General features: G+C 45.3%; 1 protein-coding gene across 3 annotated transcripts in view; it reads left to right on the forward strand.

Moving 5' to 3' along the window:
- LOC6603567 (triple functional domain protein) overlaps positions 1-9,400 on the forward strand; it is a 41,369-nt gene extending 31,969 nt beyond the window's left edge. The window contains exons 8-16 of one of the 3 annotated variants that reach the window (XM_026992240.1): positions 1,643-1,733; positions 1,859-2,161; positions 6,885-6,950; positions 7,039-7,140; positions 7,216-7,331; positions 7,398-7,514; positions 7,576-7,765; positions 7,830-8,210; positions 8,274-9,400. In XM_026992240.1, coding sequence (XP_026848041.1) covers positions 1,643-1,733; positions 1,859-2,161; positions 6,885-6,950; positions 7,039-7,140; positions 7,216-7,331; positions 7,398-7,514; positions 7,576-7,765; positions 7,830-8,210; positions 8,274-8,483 — 1,576 coding nt within the window. In that variant the 3' untranslated portion in view covers positions 8,484-9,400. The remainder of the gene's footprint in view (positions 1-1,642; positions 1,734-1,858; positions 2,162-6,884; positions 6,951-7,038; positions 7,141-7,215; positions 7,332-7,397; positions 7,515-7,575; positions 7,766-7,829; positions 8,211-8,273) is intronic. The other 2 variants (XM_002028513.2, XM_026992241.1) reach the window with 2 other exon arrangements.
- Positions 9,401-15,599: the final 6,199 nt, after the last annotated feature.

Here is a 15,599-nt window from a genome sequence, read left to right on the forward strand (position 1 = left end):
CGCTGCGGACTGTGGGAGGCGACTCTTTGTCTATTTGCCTAAAACATTACATCAGCCAAATGAATTTTGAACGTAACGCAACCAGCCTCATAATAAATTAAATACTTTTCCGGGAAAATTAACCTCAATCCACGAACGGTTGAAGTGTCCTGTGCTGTCCCTGCCGCGCGACCCTCTTCCGTGTGTCAATATTTATTTTTACTTTGAATTATGTTACCCCCCCCTGCACTTTGGGGGCTCAAAGCCAATAACCATGGCCAATTTTTGGACATTTTCATCGATAGTTTTGGAACTTTCGACAACATTTTCTAATCGTCCAGGGCTACGATGTTTTTAGGATCATTGACTATGATTCTCCATTCTTTGGGCATATAATTGGAGAATTTTCGTATGCAATGAATATCCAAACGGAATATCCTTCACCGAGCTGCTTCGAAACGATTTGAGACATTTTCCGCCAGGATATGCTCAACAGATGATCCCAAATGCCTAAAAAATGTAGGTTTTAAGGATAGGCCCTCTCAAAAAATACCCTTTTCCAACCATTAAAGACATTTTGAACATCATTTGAAGTGGAACTGGCTCGAAAAATGAACGAAAATGTGCATAAAATATTTATATTTGACCAAATAATTTATTTAATGGATCATCAGGCCCGGACTCTCCTGCTGTGGTGACGTTTTTGGTTAAATGAAAATTGATTTTCGCAACGCCACGAATTTTCGCACTAGTTTGCCCATTAATTAAGCTTAATTAATGTTTTATGTGGCGTTGCAAAGCAACGCTTTTGCAAAATGCAAATGCATTTTCCATTGCCACCGCCCCAGCCATCCATTCAGCCATTCAGCCATTTAACCATCCATTCATAAGCTCTGCTGATGAGCTGTTGAAATCTCTGGCCATCTGCCACTCGGAGAGAGAGAGAGAGAGAGAGGGGAAGATTGGGATGGAGATGGAGCTACCCCAAAGTGGGGGCTGATTAATGATTCGTTCCAATCCGCAAAAGTCGGAGGTCGGAAGCTGACCCATAAACTTTTTTTGTGGGGGCTGCCTGTGGCTCCGAAATTAATCAAAGGAGCGAGAGAATAAATAAGAGACGAAGGACGCGAGACCTGACCTCCTGCTTTTATGACAAGAAATGATGCTGTGAAAAGTTTGGCTCATAAACAAAAAGTACAAAATAAGGCGGGAAATTTGGGCTTTTAAAAATCATAAAACATAAAAATACAATTGCCTTGGAAATATGGGATGTGGGAGTCGTGCTCTGGCCCACTGTGCGGCCGAGAGGCGGCGCCGACGGCGACAGAGCAGCGGGAGGGCGGGCGTTTGGGCCAAGTGCTTTTGGCCAGGCTAAGCAGCAGCCCGCGAGGCTGGCGACAGTCTGGTGTTGGCCACGCAGCTGGACAGCCAACCGCCAGCAGTCGACATATCTTTTCCCATTTTCGGTTCACAGAGAGCGCGAGTGAGAGCGAGAGCGAGAGAGAAATGAGAGATGGAGGATTGTGTGCACACGACAACATCCATTCGGAAGTTTCTGTAGGAAAACACGTCCTTACGGCGCGACTTTTGATTGACAGAGCGAGAGAGAGAGAGAGAGAGAGAGAGATGTCTCATGTCCTGTTTTCCTTCTGCTCATTTCCAGGCGAAACTGGTTGCCGCTGATCAATCGCAAGGTGGAGAAGCCCCCCAACAATAAACCGCTCATCAAGAAGCCCTCGGAGAAGAGTCTGCGAGTGAGTATCGTCCGCCATCGGCCAGCGGCCATCCGCCGTATAGCTAATATTTTACGAGCGTTTATTTATAACAAAATCATTTGACGTTTCAACGTTTCTGCGTCTCTGCCTTTTGCCTTTTGCAGCTACCACAAAAGCACGCCGAGGATTTGGCCGCCGAACAGCAGCAACAACAACAACAACAGCAACAGCAGGGGCAGCCAGGTGGCAGCCCCTCAACGGTGGCACCCCAATTCCCCACACAGCACCATGCGCCGGCCCCAACGGCCGGAGCCGGAGCCGGGGCCGGGGCCGGGGTCGACTATGAGCCGGATGAGGAGGCCGGTCTGGAGATGCCGCCGCCCATGAAGCCCATCCAGGAGCCACATTTGATTGCCAATGGACCGCCCGCATTTACAAAGGACGTCAAGGAGAGCTCCTCGAATTTGGTGAGTTTTCCTTTCGTCTATGGAAATGTTTGAGAAGTCAAAGATTCGAAGGGAGGGACAACTCTAGGGATTTGGAGGATTCGTTTGATATTACACTCTACAAATCGAAGTATTCGAACGTTCCATTGTACTCTAAGAGGTTGAGGATTCAGAGCACACCCTGATTCGAAGCCTCAAAATGAGGTGCAATTCACTTGAAAACTGGGTACTCCAAGCTTCTCTCTTGGGGTATTCGAGGCTCCCTTCAGACTCAGGCATTCAGGAAATCTAGAGCACGAAATTCCCTCTTCCATGGCGTGAATGATGCGAGTATACGTCTGTCCATTCTCCAATCTCCGAAATAGTGTTTTTCTAGCCTCGTTTTTTAGCGCCCCACAGTTTATTTGTCTAGGCAGCAGCTCCCCTGGAACTGGACTGGACTGGACTGGACTCGACTGTGCTGTGCTGTTCTGTTCTGAAATGTGTGTGTGTTGTTCCCACACAAATCAAAGCAGTTTATTGTAACTTCTGGCCCCTATATCCACAGCCACATCCCCATCAAAGACGTCATCCAAACACGGGCCGTTTGCTCAATTAGAAAGCATAGCGGATGGAGCACAGCACACACTCTACCTCCTCCTAAGAGAGGGTGGCTGGGGTGGGGAGGGTGATGTGTGGGCGCCATTTGAGACATGGGGGAGCGGGAGAGGGCCAGCCACCTTTGGCCATAAATGCGCCACTTTATTTTGTTTGTTTACCCATAGAATGGAGAGCAAATCAGAGAACAGAAAAGAACGTACACCCGTGTACTCGTACGCGTAGAGAAGATAAACTGAATGAGCCACAGCATGGGAGAGAGCCCGAGGTCTCCACAGAGAATGGGGGTGGAGCAGGAGGAGGCGGAGGAGGAGGTTGGGTGCGGGACGCATAAATTTCGGACACTCAAATTAGCTGCAGACGAATGTCGGATATCGGACGATACGACGATGATTCCGTTCAAGGGAATGTCTTGCGTGGCAGAGGGACTTTTCTTGGCTGCGTGGATGGGGGGAGGGGGTGGAGGGGATGGGGGAACAAATTACACAGAAAGGATACAATGATTCATGGAAAGCATCGAAATAATTCTGGAAAATTTGCATTTGCACAAAAGATTTAAAGTTTTCCCTGTGATGTGTGTTTTCCGCTCGCCTTCCAATTTGATTAATGATTGGGGGTACCCCCGAATGGAGCTGGAGACAGAGAGATGTGCGTGTATGTGTGTGTGGGTGTGTGGGTGTGGGTGGGTGAGTGTCCATCGACAGAGTGTCGCCAATGCAAAGTGCCACTGGCACTGGCACGATGTCCGCTGTCTGTCCGTGTTGTCAATAAATTGAATGTCGTCGTCTCAGTGTATCTCTCTCGCTCTCTGGTGTGTTCTCGATTCTGTTTCTGTTTCTAGTCTGATGATGGCTTATTAGTCGGCTGAATTTAATGTACATTTTCGGGGACTGCCTTGCGCCTTGCGCCTTGTAAATGTTGTCGATGCCGCCTTGATGCGTCAACGCTTCCACAGTCCCACCCACCCATACCCATCATCGTTCCATTGTGTCTTTCCTGTGTGTTTACCTGCGGCTGTTTACAGGTGCGAACTTCTTAACCCAGTTAGAGGCCCGTCTGTCTGGCAGTCCAGTCCCTCTGTTAACTTTTTGGCCCACTTGTCAATGGGGTCTGAGGGTTCCGGGCTGGTTGCTGCTTGCTGCTTGCTGGCTCTGCTCCACCTTTGTTTAGTTCGCTGCCATTTGCCATCGCCTATTTGCATTGTCATTAATTTTTAATAGTTCTCCTTGTCGAATTTCCATGCCCTTTGTTTCTATATGTTCTACATGTATTTGTTCAATATATATGTATATGTATGTGACATCATTCACCCTGTTGCACGTTCCTCCTGGCTGCCCCCGTCCACTTCCCAAAAAGGCTAATTAAATGTCGGACCACTTTGTGGGGCTTGTGGATGGAATGTACGTCATGTGCGTGGGTCTGGCAGCCAGTTCTTGCGGCGGTTTCTAGGGTTACAGAGCTCCACTCCGTGCCACTCGACTCTGCCCTGCTCCGCTGATTAGTTTTCAATGTCGGCACTCATATCGCTTGACAGCAGGAAAGGGTTCGTTCTATTTTTGTTGAGTTCTTGGTATGCACCGACGGGGTATCCCTTGTGTCGATCATTCGCGAAAATCTTCACACAGTTTTTATTGCTGCCTTGTTGTTGCCGCAAAATGCGAATTAATTTATGTATTTAAGTATTTATACAGCAAATGCTACAAAAGTGGCAACACACACACACACACACATCCAGAGGAAAGTCTCATGCAGGGTATATAACGCCCAAGGTGGGGCCTGCCCACCTCTCAAGGGGGGCAAAAACGACACAAAGAAGGAAAGTAGGGAGTGCCCTACCTTCTAGTGAATATACCTTGATCTTAGCGCCATCTTTCACACTCCTACACTTTCTTTATATACGTCATATATACTCCCTCTACGATAAGTGGAAGCCCTTGGATAAACAGAAGTAGCAACGCCCCTTCCTTACCTTCTTTCCATTATACCTTGTTCCCAACCATCTACCAGTCTCTCTTTCTCCCTCTCCCTCTCTCTAAATATATACACAGATTCACTCATATTCTTTTCGATATATAGCAACAATTATTTCAACGCTTTTCCTCAAGTGACTTGTGCGACGAAATTGTTAGCCTAGCGTTGATTGAGAGTTTCTTTTGATATCACAGATATCACAGTGCCTCTGCCTGTGTGTGTGTGTGTGTGTGTGTGTGCTTGTGGCACCCACATATATACACACATGTAAAACATGATGGCAACAGGCGAAACTATTAGGCCGTTCCGTGCAGTCCCACTCAGTGTTCTGCTTTTCAGTCGCTCGGTGGTTCCCTTGGCGCTCAGTCGTCGTCGTCGTCGTCGTCGTTGTCGCCTTCCAAGATTCTCTCCTCGTTTTGCCAAAATGCGTCGCCGTCGTCGTCGTGATTTGAACGCAGAGCGGACGACATCCTTATAAAGCATACAACACTCCCCATTGAAAGACAATTTCCCCCAAAACGAGCCAACAGAGAAAAAAAAATACAACTCAATTTGTGACGCGAATTTTAAGCATTCACGTGTGCCATCATGAGCTGCTTTTTTCGTTTATTTGTAAGCCAGTGCATACTATTATCATTATTATTATTACTATTATTTTGAGTGCATTCCGAGTGTTGCAATAGCCATTACCACCATTGTGTATCATTCGGTTCCTCCCTCCCCCGTTGCCTGATGACAAACTTCGGGCCACAAAACAGCTGACAGCCAAAGCGAGTGCCCAAGTGCCAGTGCCAGTTACCAATCTTATCGCTTAAAGCTCTTAGAAAAACACACAAGAGAGAAAGAATGAAAGAAAAACATGTTCAGTGACAGCAGCTTTAGATACACTTACGGACAGATAAAGATCTTTCTTGGAGCAGCTACACGAATGATCGAGCTCTAGAATTAGCTGTAGGCTAATATGAAGTAGGACTTGGAAGGTGAAGTGTTTTCCTTAAGGGAATCCTTCCATGAAAGCATAGCAGACGGGGGAACCATGGCAACTAGGACTGGGGCCTGAAGTAGGGATAGATTTTGATGAGAACATAGAAATTGGGATTGGACTGAGGCCTGAAGTAGGGTTAGATTTAGATGATTGGGATTGGCATTCGCATCTGATTCTAGGAATTCATGGTTCTGAGGGACAGAAGGGCAAAATTCCAAGTGTCCTGCGATTTGGCTGTGGAACTGTGGCCACCAGAATACCCTCACTCTGGGCAGAGTAACAGAAAGGGAATTAGAAGCAGAAGCAGCAGCAACCAACTCGAATGGTTACACAATTTTATCTGTGGTTTACCAACGAACCAACTGCCTGCCTGCCACTCTTCATCGCCTTTTGGCTGGCACTATTTGCACCGAAAACCACATTCGGATGCCATTTGTTAGTTTAGTTTTTTGCCCAACAGTTCTCCATAGTACCAGGCTGTTTCGTTATTTGTGCAACAAAAACAAAACACGGCAACAAAAATAACTGAAATTAATTAGAGCTCTGAAAACAAAAAAAAAAGAAACACACACACACAAGCCGAAAATAACGCGAGTGATTCAAATACGAGCTGAACATGCAATCAAATGCGAATATTTATTTCGAAAATTGCCACAAAATGATAAAACCACCAGCCATTGGGACCCGTGTGTGTGTGTGTGTGTGCGTGTGCGTGTGTGTGTGTGTGTGTGTGTGTGAGGGGGCATTTCCCACAATTGTTGCGTACTTGATTTTGTTCTGCTGTTAATTTGAAAACAAGAGAAAACATTGTGGGAAATCCATTCGCCCAGCGATGCGCCAGAGGAATGCAACTGCAGCGGCAGTGGGGCAGTGGGGCAGGGAGGCAGCGGCACTTTCGGACGATTCACATCATCGTTTATTCAATTTTGGCCCCTTTTTTCCTATTATTTTCGCTGGATTGTTTGTCTTTCAAAGTTTACCTGTTCAGCGCAGATACTATATCCATTTGAGTGGGAAAAAGTTTTTCAATTAGCCGCCTGGAGGGCTTTAATGCAATAATCGTTGCTCTATTGCAAGTCAAACACAGAGGAGCAACTCCTGAGGGGAGGGGGAAGCTCCTGAAAGTTTTTCATTATGTATTTGAGCCGAGACCATCATTGAATTTTCCCTTTTCTCTTGCTCTACTTGCAGGCCAACAGCGGCAAAATGGATGGCAATCCACTATCGGAAATTGAACAAATTGTCAGGGAGAGAACGGTAAGTGTTTGACCATCAGCAGAAGCAGCCAGAACTAACAAACTTTTACCCCATGTGCCCCCATGTGTGTTTGCCCTCGCCCTCGCAGGAACAACACGAGTCCAACAGCCGTGTGGATGTGGGAGGCGGCGAGAATGCCAGCACCAATGGACACGGACGCTCCCATGGCGGCACCGATAACAATGAAGAGGTGAGTGGCGGGTCGAGCGTAAGAGCGTAACCCTTAAGGTCAGAAGTAACCGGCGGTTTACCATCCCATCCACAGAGCCACAGTGCTGTCAGCGACAAGGCAGCGGCTCTAAAGAAACGACAGTGCGTATTTGCCGAGTTGGTGTCCACCGAAGAGTCGTACGTGCAGGATCTCCAGGAGATTGTCAACGGGTGAGTGCAGAAATCTTGTATCCATGTAGATATATTGTGTATAATATGATGTGTCCCTTACCTTAGCTATATGTCGGAGATCAACAACCCGAACAGTAATATACCCATGCCAGAGGACCTCAAGGGCGGCAAAATGAAGCTGGTTTTCAACAACATCAAGGACATTTACGAGTGGCACAGAGAGTAAGTAACACAAAGAACCCAGAGAGGAGGCATATCTAAATGGTATTCCCTTTCGTTTCAGCTTCTTTTTGAGGGCCCTGCGTAACTGCCAGAAGTCGCCAGCGGATCTGGGCCCACTGGTCAAGCGTTCGGCCACAAAGTTCGCCCTGTATTACACGTACTGCAGCAACAAGCCCCTGTCCGAGTACATAGTCAGTGCACACTATCAGTATTTCGATTGCATACGCCAGAAGCTGGGACATCGCTTGGATGTAAGTGAATCTGTCGGAGATCTGTCTATGGCTATCTGTCGCTCACAATCCAATTTCTCTGCAGCTAAGCAACCTGATCATCAAGCCAGTGCAACGCATTACCAAATACGAGCTGTTGATCAAGGAGATCATCAAGGCCACGGAGGCCGCCGGGCTCTACAAGGAGGTGCCCATGCTGCAGGAGGCCTACCAGCATATGAAGGTCGTTGTGAAGACAGTGAACGACATGATGGTGGTGCTGCGCAGCCTGCAGGACTTCGATGGAGAGATCACTGCTCAGGGCAGTCTCCTGATGCAGGGGCCACTCAATTGTCTGGTGGATGCCGGACAGAAGCATCGAGAGCTGCAAGTTTTCCTTTTCCAGCAGATAATCATCTTTGCGGACATTGAGAAGGCAAAGAATCAGTACTCCAGCCCCACATTCAAATACCGATCGCATATACAGGTATGCCAGTGGTTTTTTCGACCCAAAGAACATCGAATTCATAGTCTTTCTCCTTGCTCACAGCTCAATCACATGCAAATGAAGGAATTGGGCGATTGTCGCTTTCAAATCAAGTCAACGGATCCCAACAAAATCCCCGAGGTCACAGTCGTGTGTCAGGCCTCAACGCAGGAGCGCTATGCTGACTGGCGCGATATGCTGAAAAAGATCTTGCAACAGCAAAACGATTTGATTTTCATGCTCTCCAATCCTCTGCAAACCAAAAACAAGTGAGAAACAACAAGAGAGAAAGAGAGATAAAGCAGCAGCAGCAGCAGTGTTAGATTCCAAATGAAGCAAAGCAAAACAAACGAAAGTATAAGAAGAAAATGATATTGTAATGTGTTTTTGGGCGAAGCCGAATGCGAATGCGAAGGCATGCCCATACCCCCACCCAAGTGAGCATTTGCCTCGCACTTGTTTTCTCCGTCTGTTTAATGTATTCGTTTTGCTCACATACTCAAAAAATCCTAATTTGTACGAGTAGTAATTTTAATTTATTTATTTTGTCATTCATCTGCGTTCATTGGCGTTCCGCGTTCCGCGCCCGGCACTCGGCACTCGGCGCTCGGCTTTCACCGTTTCTGTTTTATGTTGTCCGATTTTGTGTTTTTGTTTGTGTATGAAACGCAAAGTATTATATGCTCAAGAATACCTTCGATACCTTCTTTTTTTTTTTGTTTTTTTGTATTAACATTGTGTGCATTTTTAAACTTATTTGCAATGAACGGCTACCGAGATTTACTCAGAAATCAAAAAGCAATTTACATTTTTTTTTTGTCGTCTTTCGTATTATTCGCGCAGAAGGCATAAAACTATTTTACGAGTGTAACTGTACTTTTAGTCCTTAGTTGTCAAGTTTAGATTTAGTTGTAATAATTTTGCTTTAGACTAGATCTTCATTGTGTAATGAGGCACCTGCACTCGAGTGCAGGAAACTTCGTGAAAGTAATCTAAGTTTAATTTTAGTTTCTATTGATGGAAATGCAATGCAAATCGTATTTGCACATTATGTTCCACAAATGTAACATAAAATATGTAAGCTTTAAAAGTAAATCAAAACCAGAATCACTAAGTTTATAATTTTTGGAGTATTTAATTTAAATTATGCATAAAAATAAAAACAAAATGCCTGCTCAGTTATAAATCGAATCAAATCGTACGATTTTCTGTTTACTCATCCTTCACATTTGTTATCTTTTCTTTGGTTCTACACACATACAAACAACATAAATGATGAAATGATAGCGTGTAAGAGTGAAAAATGGAAGAAATGGAAACCAAAATACCTTATAGATCTTGCTTAAGCGAATCCCGAAACTAATCTGTAAACCCAAAGCATTTTTGAAGCATACTCTCTTTTTGGTGTCTGTGCGTTATTGTAAGTTGATGATCGCGTCGAGGGGAAGTAGGAAGGGCAGGAGGACAGGATAATGTACAGTGTAGAATACGATAAGTCAGTCAGATAAATAACGGATACGTGTCTCTCTATCTCTCTATCTACATATATGTATCTTTATATCTATATCTCTCAAGCAAGTACTTTACAAATTGATAACCGCAGATGGACCAGGATTTGAATATTATGTATAAAAGCACGTTGCAAAAGTTACTAAGCGGTTGTTCACACACACACACACACCACCCAAAAACAATTTCGACTTTGAAAGCACACATACACACACACACACAAACACCCCACAGCAGTAACACTGGCAACAACAGTCTGGAACATGAATGCAATTTGAAATACATATATCAGAACTCGATGAAGAAGAAAAACAATAATGATTTAGCATAGCTAAATGTGTAGGGAAAGCGAAGCAAACGATGTGAAAGACGAACATGAAATGTATTTTTTTTTACAAAAATTGTGAAACGAACCTCCGGCATATTCATAATTAATGTTAAAGAACGGGGACAACGGATCGATAGATCGATGGATCGACGACACCCAAAAAGCAAGCAAACGCACAGAGAAAACTCAAATGGCCACAACATTTTTCTACATTTTTGCACTACCAGAAAACCAGAAGAGAAGAGAAGAGTAGAGAAGAGCAGCTCACAACAGATTGAGATTGAGATTACGATTAAGACATACAGACAGAAGGAAAGACCATTCGATCATTCGGTGGGTATCTAGGCCCAACCATGTATCATACGGAATTCAATTTTCAACTATAATTATTGCACTTAACATTTAACTAATTGTTGTACTTTAACCTCCAAGAGACGGCGGCAGCAGGCACCTGTGTGGGCCGGGCCAGCGATTGTGGAAATTCTAGATAATTGTGGTGTAATTGAAATGTGTGTGTTTAGTTTATCAAATTAATCTAAATAAATACGTATTTATTACATATAGTACGACATTATGTACGCCAGTGCAATGCCAACAGCATTCAAGTAAACGTGTTAATCTGTGTTTTAGCCAAGTAAGCAGGAGGATCCACGGCCAGCAAGGCCTAACATTTGGGAGCACTCCCCATCCACAAGATTCAAGAACAAGCGCCCCTTAGCCCAGGCTTAATCAACAAATATATATATTAATATATCCAGAAATCAATATACGAATTGTATGTACCCAACAAACGCATGTAATCTGAATTTAAAAATTTTCAAAGTGAATAATAAAAGCAAAAGTAGCTGAATAAACAGAACGGAAAGAGCTAGACAAACTTTAGGGTCGAGCTGTGAAGATAGGTAAAATACACACACACATATCTATGGGCTGTCAAATGGTGTACAAATCTTTCTTTGCATTTCAGCTGTATATGTATGACTGGGGAAAATATCCTTGATAAGGACTCCATCATTGAATTTGCCGCACCCTTATCCACGCACTGGCCCATTCTCTCTCTATCTCTCCCACACACTTATAATCGTGCGGTGTGCGCCCTCTGGTGGAGGGTAGCAGCACAAAACGAGTGGTGTTGGTGTCAAAAATGAAACAGAGAGAGACGGATGTATCGGAATAAAAACATTTTCGGAACGAAGCGTGGCATGTCTTTTCGTGATCGGGAGAATCCTGCCAATCGATTGGCACTAGAAAAAAGGACATCTATGTCCTCACGATTTTCGCAAAAAATCATGATGTAACCATCATTGAATTTGCCAAAAATCGGCCTCATTTTCGTAGTCGAGATTTCGATGCCGATCGACTGTCTGGATCTCCCCGATCCTGGGCGAGTGGGTCCTGCACCGATCTGGCCCCATTTGTCTGAGATATAGCATTCCAAAGATTCTGATTTTCACACCATTAAAATACTGGTTTCTTCTGCAGGCTATATCTCGGCTAAACAGCGGCCGATCGGGGTGCGGCATGTCTTTTCGTGACCGAGAGAGTCCTCCCAACCGATTGGCACCAGAAAAAAGGACATCTATGTGCTCACGATTTTCGCAAAAAATCATGATGTAACCATCATTGAATTTGCCAAAAATCGGCCTCATTTTCGAAGTCGAGATTTTGATGCCGATCGACAGTCTGGATCCCCATGATCCTGGGCGAGTGGGTCCTGCACCGATCTCGCCCCATTTGTCTGAGATATAGCATTGCAAAGATTCTGGTTTTCACACCATTAAAATACTGGTTTCTTCTGCAGGCTATATCTCGGTCAAACAGCGGCCGATCGGGGCCTGGCATGTCTTTTCGGGATCGGGAGAATCCTGCCAATCGATTGGCACTAGAAAAAAGGACATCTATGTCCTCACGATTTTCGCAAAAAATCATGATGTAACCATCATTGAATTTGCCAAAAATCGGCCTCATTTTCGAAGTCGAGATTTCGATGCCGATCGACTGTCTGGATCCCCATGATCCTGGGCGAGTGGGTCCTGCACCGATCTCGCCCCATTTGTCTGAGATATAGCATTGCAAAGATTCTGGTTTTCACACCATTAAAATACTGGTTTCTTCTGCAGGCTATATCTCGGCTAAACAGCGGCCGATCGGGGTACGGCATGTCTTTTCGTGATCGGGAGAATCCTGCCAATCGATTGGCACTAGAAAAAAGGACATCTATGTCCTCACGATTTTCGCAAAAAATCATGATGTAACCATCATTGAATTTGCCAAAAATCGGCCTCATTTTCGAAGTCGAGATTTCGATGCCGATCGACTGTCTGGATCCCCATGATCCTGGGCGAGTGGGTCCTGCACCGATCTGGCCCCATTTGTCTGAGATATAGCATTCCAAAGATTCTGATTTTCACACCATTAAAATACTGGTTTCTTCTGCAGGCTATATCTCGGCTAAACAGCGGCCGATCGGGGTGCGGCATGTCTTTTCGTGACCGAGAGAGTCCTCCCAACCGATTGGCACCAGAAAAAAGGACATCTATGTGCTCACGATTTTCGCAAAAAATCATGATGTAACCATCATTGAATTTGCCAAAAATCGGCCTCATTTTCGAAGTCGAGATTTTGATGCCGATCGACAGTCTGGATCCCCATGATCCTGGGCGAGTGGGTCCTGCACCGATCTGGCCCTATTTGTCTGAGATATAGCCTTGCAAAGATTCTGGTTTTCACACCATTAAAATACTGGTTTCTTCTGCAGGCTATATCTCGGCTAAACAGCGGCCGATCGGGGTGCGGCATGTCTTTTCGTGATCGGGAGAATCCTGCCAATCGATTGGCACTAGAAAAAAGGACATCTATGTCCTCACGATTTTCGCAAAAAATCATGATGTAACCATCATTGAATTTGCCAAAAATCGGCCTCATTTTCGTAGTCGAGATTTCGATGCCGATCGACTGTCTGGATCTCCCCGATCCTGGGCGAGTGGGTCCTGCACCGATCTGGCCCTATTTGTCTGAGATATAGCATTGCAAAGATTCTGGTTTTCACACCATTAAAATACTGGTTTCTTCTGCAGGCTATATCTCGGCTAAACAGCGGCCGATCGGGGCCTGGCATGTCTTTTCGTGATCGGGAGAATCCTGCCAATCGATTGGCACTAGAAAAAAGGACATCTATGTCCTCACGATTTTCGCAAAAAATCATGATGTAACCATCATTGAATTTGCCAAAAATCGGCCTCATTTTCGTAGTCGAGATTTCGATGCCGATCGACTGTCTGGATCTCCCCGATCCTGGGCGAGTGTCTGAGATATAGCATTCCAAAGATTCTGATTTTCACACCATTAAAATACTGGTTTCTTCTGCAGGCTATATCTCGGTCAAACAGCGGCCGATCGGGCCTGGCATGTCTTTTCGTGACCGAGAGAGTCCTCCCAACCGATTGGCACCAGAAAAAAGGACATCTATGTGCTCACGATTTTCGCAAAAAATCATGATGTAACCATCATTGAATTTGCCAAAAATAGGCCTCATTTTCGAAGTCGAGATTTTGATGCCGATCGACAGTCTGGATCCCCATGATCCTGGGCGAGTGGGTCCTGCACCGATCTCGCCCCATTTGTCTGAGATATAGCATTGCAAAGATTCTGGTTTTCACACCATTAAAATACTGGTTTCTTCTGCAGGCTATATCTCGGCTAAACAGCGGCCGATCGGGGCCTGGCATGTCTTTTCGTGATCGGGAGAATCCTGCCAATCGATTGGCACTAGAAAAAAAGACATCGATTTCCTCACGATTTTCTCGGCTAAACAGCGGCCGATCGGGGCCTGGCATGTCTTTCCGTGATCGGGAGAATTCTGCCAATCGATTGGCACTAGAAAAAAAGACATCGATTTCCTCACGATTTTCGCAAAAAATCATGATGTAACCATCATTGAATTTGCCAAAAATCGGCCTCATTTTCGTAGTCGAGATTTCGATGCCGATCGACTGTCTGGATCTCCCCGATCCTGGGCGAGTGGGTCCTGCACCGATCTGGCCCTATTTGTCTGAGATTCAGCATTGCAAAGATTCTGGTTTTCACACCATTAAAATACTGGTTTCTTCTGCAGGCTATATCTCGGCTAAACAGCGGCCGATCGGGGCCTGGCATGTCTTTTCGTGATCGGGAGAATCCTGCCAATCGATTGGCACTAGAAAAAAAGACATCGATTTCCTCACGATTTTCTCGGCTAAACAGCGGCCGATCGGGGCCTGGCATGTCTTTCCGTGATCGGGAGAATCCTGCCAATCGATTGGCACTAGAAAAAAAGACATCTATGTCCTCACGATTTTCGCAAAAAATCATGATGTAACCATCATTGAATTTGCCAAAAATCGGCCTCATTTTCGTAGTCGAGATTTCGATGCCGATCGACTGTCTGGATCTCCCCGATCCTGGGCGAGTGGGTCCTGCACCGATCTGGCCCTATTTGTTTGAGATATAGCATTGCAAAGATTCTGGTTTTCACAAAATTAAAATACTGGTTTCTTCTGCAGGCTATATCTCGGTCAAACAGCGGCCGATCGGGGTGCGGCATGTCTTTTCGTGACCGAGAGAATCCTGCCAATCGATTGGCACTAGAAAAAAAGACATCTATGTCCTCACGATTTTCGCAAAAAATCATGATGTTAACCATCATTGAATTTGCCAAAAATCGGCCTCATTTTCGTAGTCGAGATTTCGATGCCGATCGACTGTCTGGATCTCCCCGATCCTGGGCGAGTGTCTGAGATATAGCATTCCAAAGATTCTGATTTTCACACCATTAAAATACTGGTTTCTTCTGCAGGCTATATCTCGGTCAAACAGCGGCCGATCGGGCCTGGCATGTCTTTTCGTGACCGAGAGAGTCCTCCCAACCGATTGGCACCAGAAAAAAGGACATCTATGTGCTCACGATTTTCGCAAAAAATCATGATGTAACCATCATTGAATTTGCCAAAAATCGGCCTCATTTTCGAAGTCGAGATTTTGATGCCGATCGACTGTCTGGATCTCCCCGATCCTGGGCGAGTGGGTCCTGCACCGATCTGGCCCCATTTGTCTGAGATATAGCATTCCAAAGATTCTGGTTTTCACACCATTAAAATACTGGTTTCTTCTGCAGGCTATATCTCGGCTAAACAGCGGCCGATCGGGGTGCGGCATGTCTTTTCGTGACCGAGAGAGTCCTCCCAACCGATTGGCACCAGAAAAAAGGACATCTATGTGCTCGCGATTTTCGCAAAAAATCATGATGTAACCATCATTGAATTTGCCAAAAATCGGCCTCATTTTCGTAGTCGAGATTTCGATGCCGATCGACTGTCTGGATCTCCCCGATCCTGGGCGAGTGTCTGAGATATAGCATTCCAAAGATTCTGGTTTTCACAAAATTAAAATACTGGTTTCTTCTGCAGGCTATATCTCGGCTAAACAGCGGCCGATCGGGGCCTGGCATGTCTTTCCGTGATCGGGAGAATCCTGCCAATCGATTGGCACTAGAAAAAAAGACATCTATGTCCTCA

The sequence above is a fragment of the Drosophila persimilis genome, unplaced genomic scaffold, assembly GCF_003286085.1.
Source record: "Drosophila persimilis strain 14011-0111.01,24,50 unplaced genomic scaffold, DperRS2 tig00000715-arrow-arrow-pilon, whole genome shotgun sequence".
Lineage (NCBI taxonomy): Eukaryota > Metazoa > Arthropoda > Insecta > Diptera > Drosophilidae > Drosophila > Drosophila persimilis.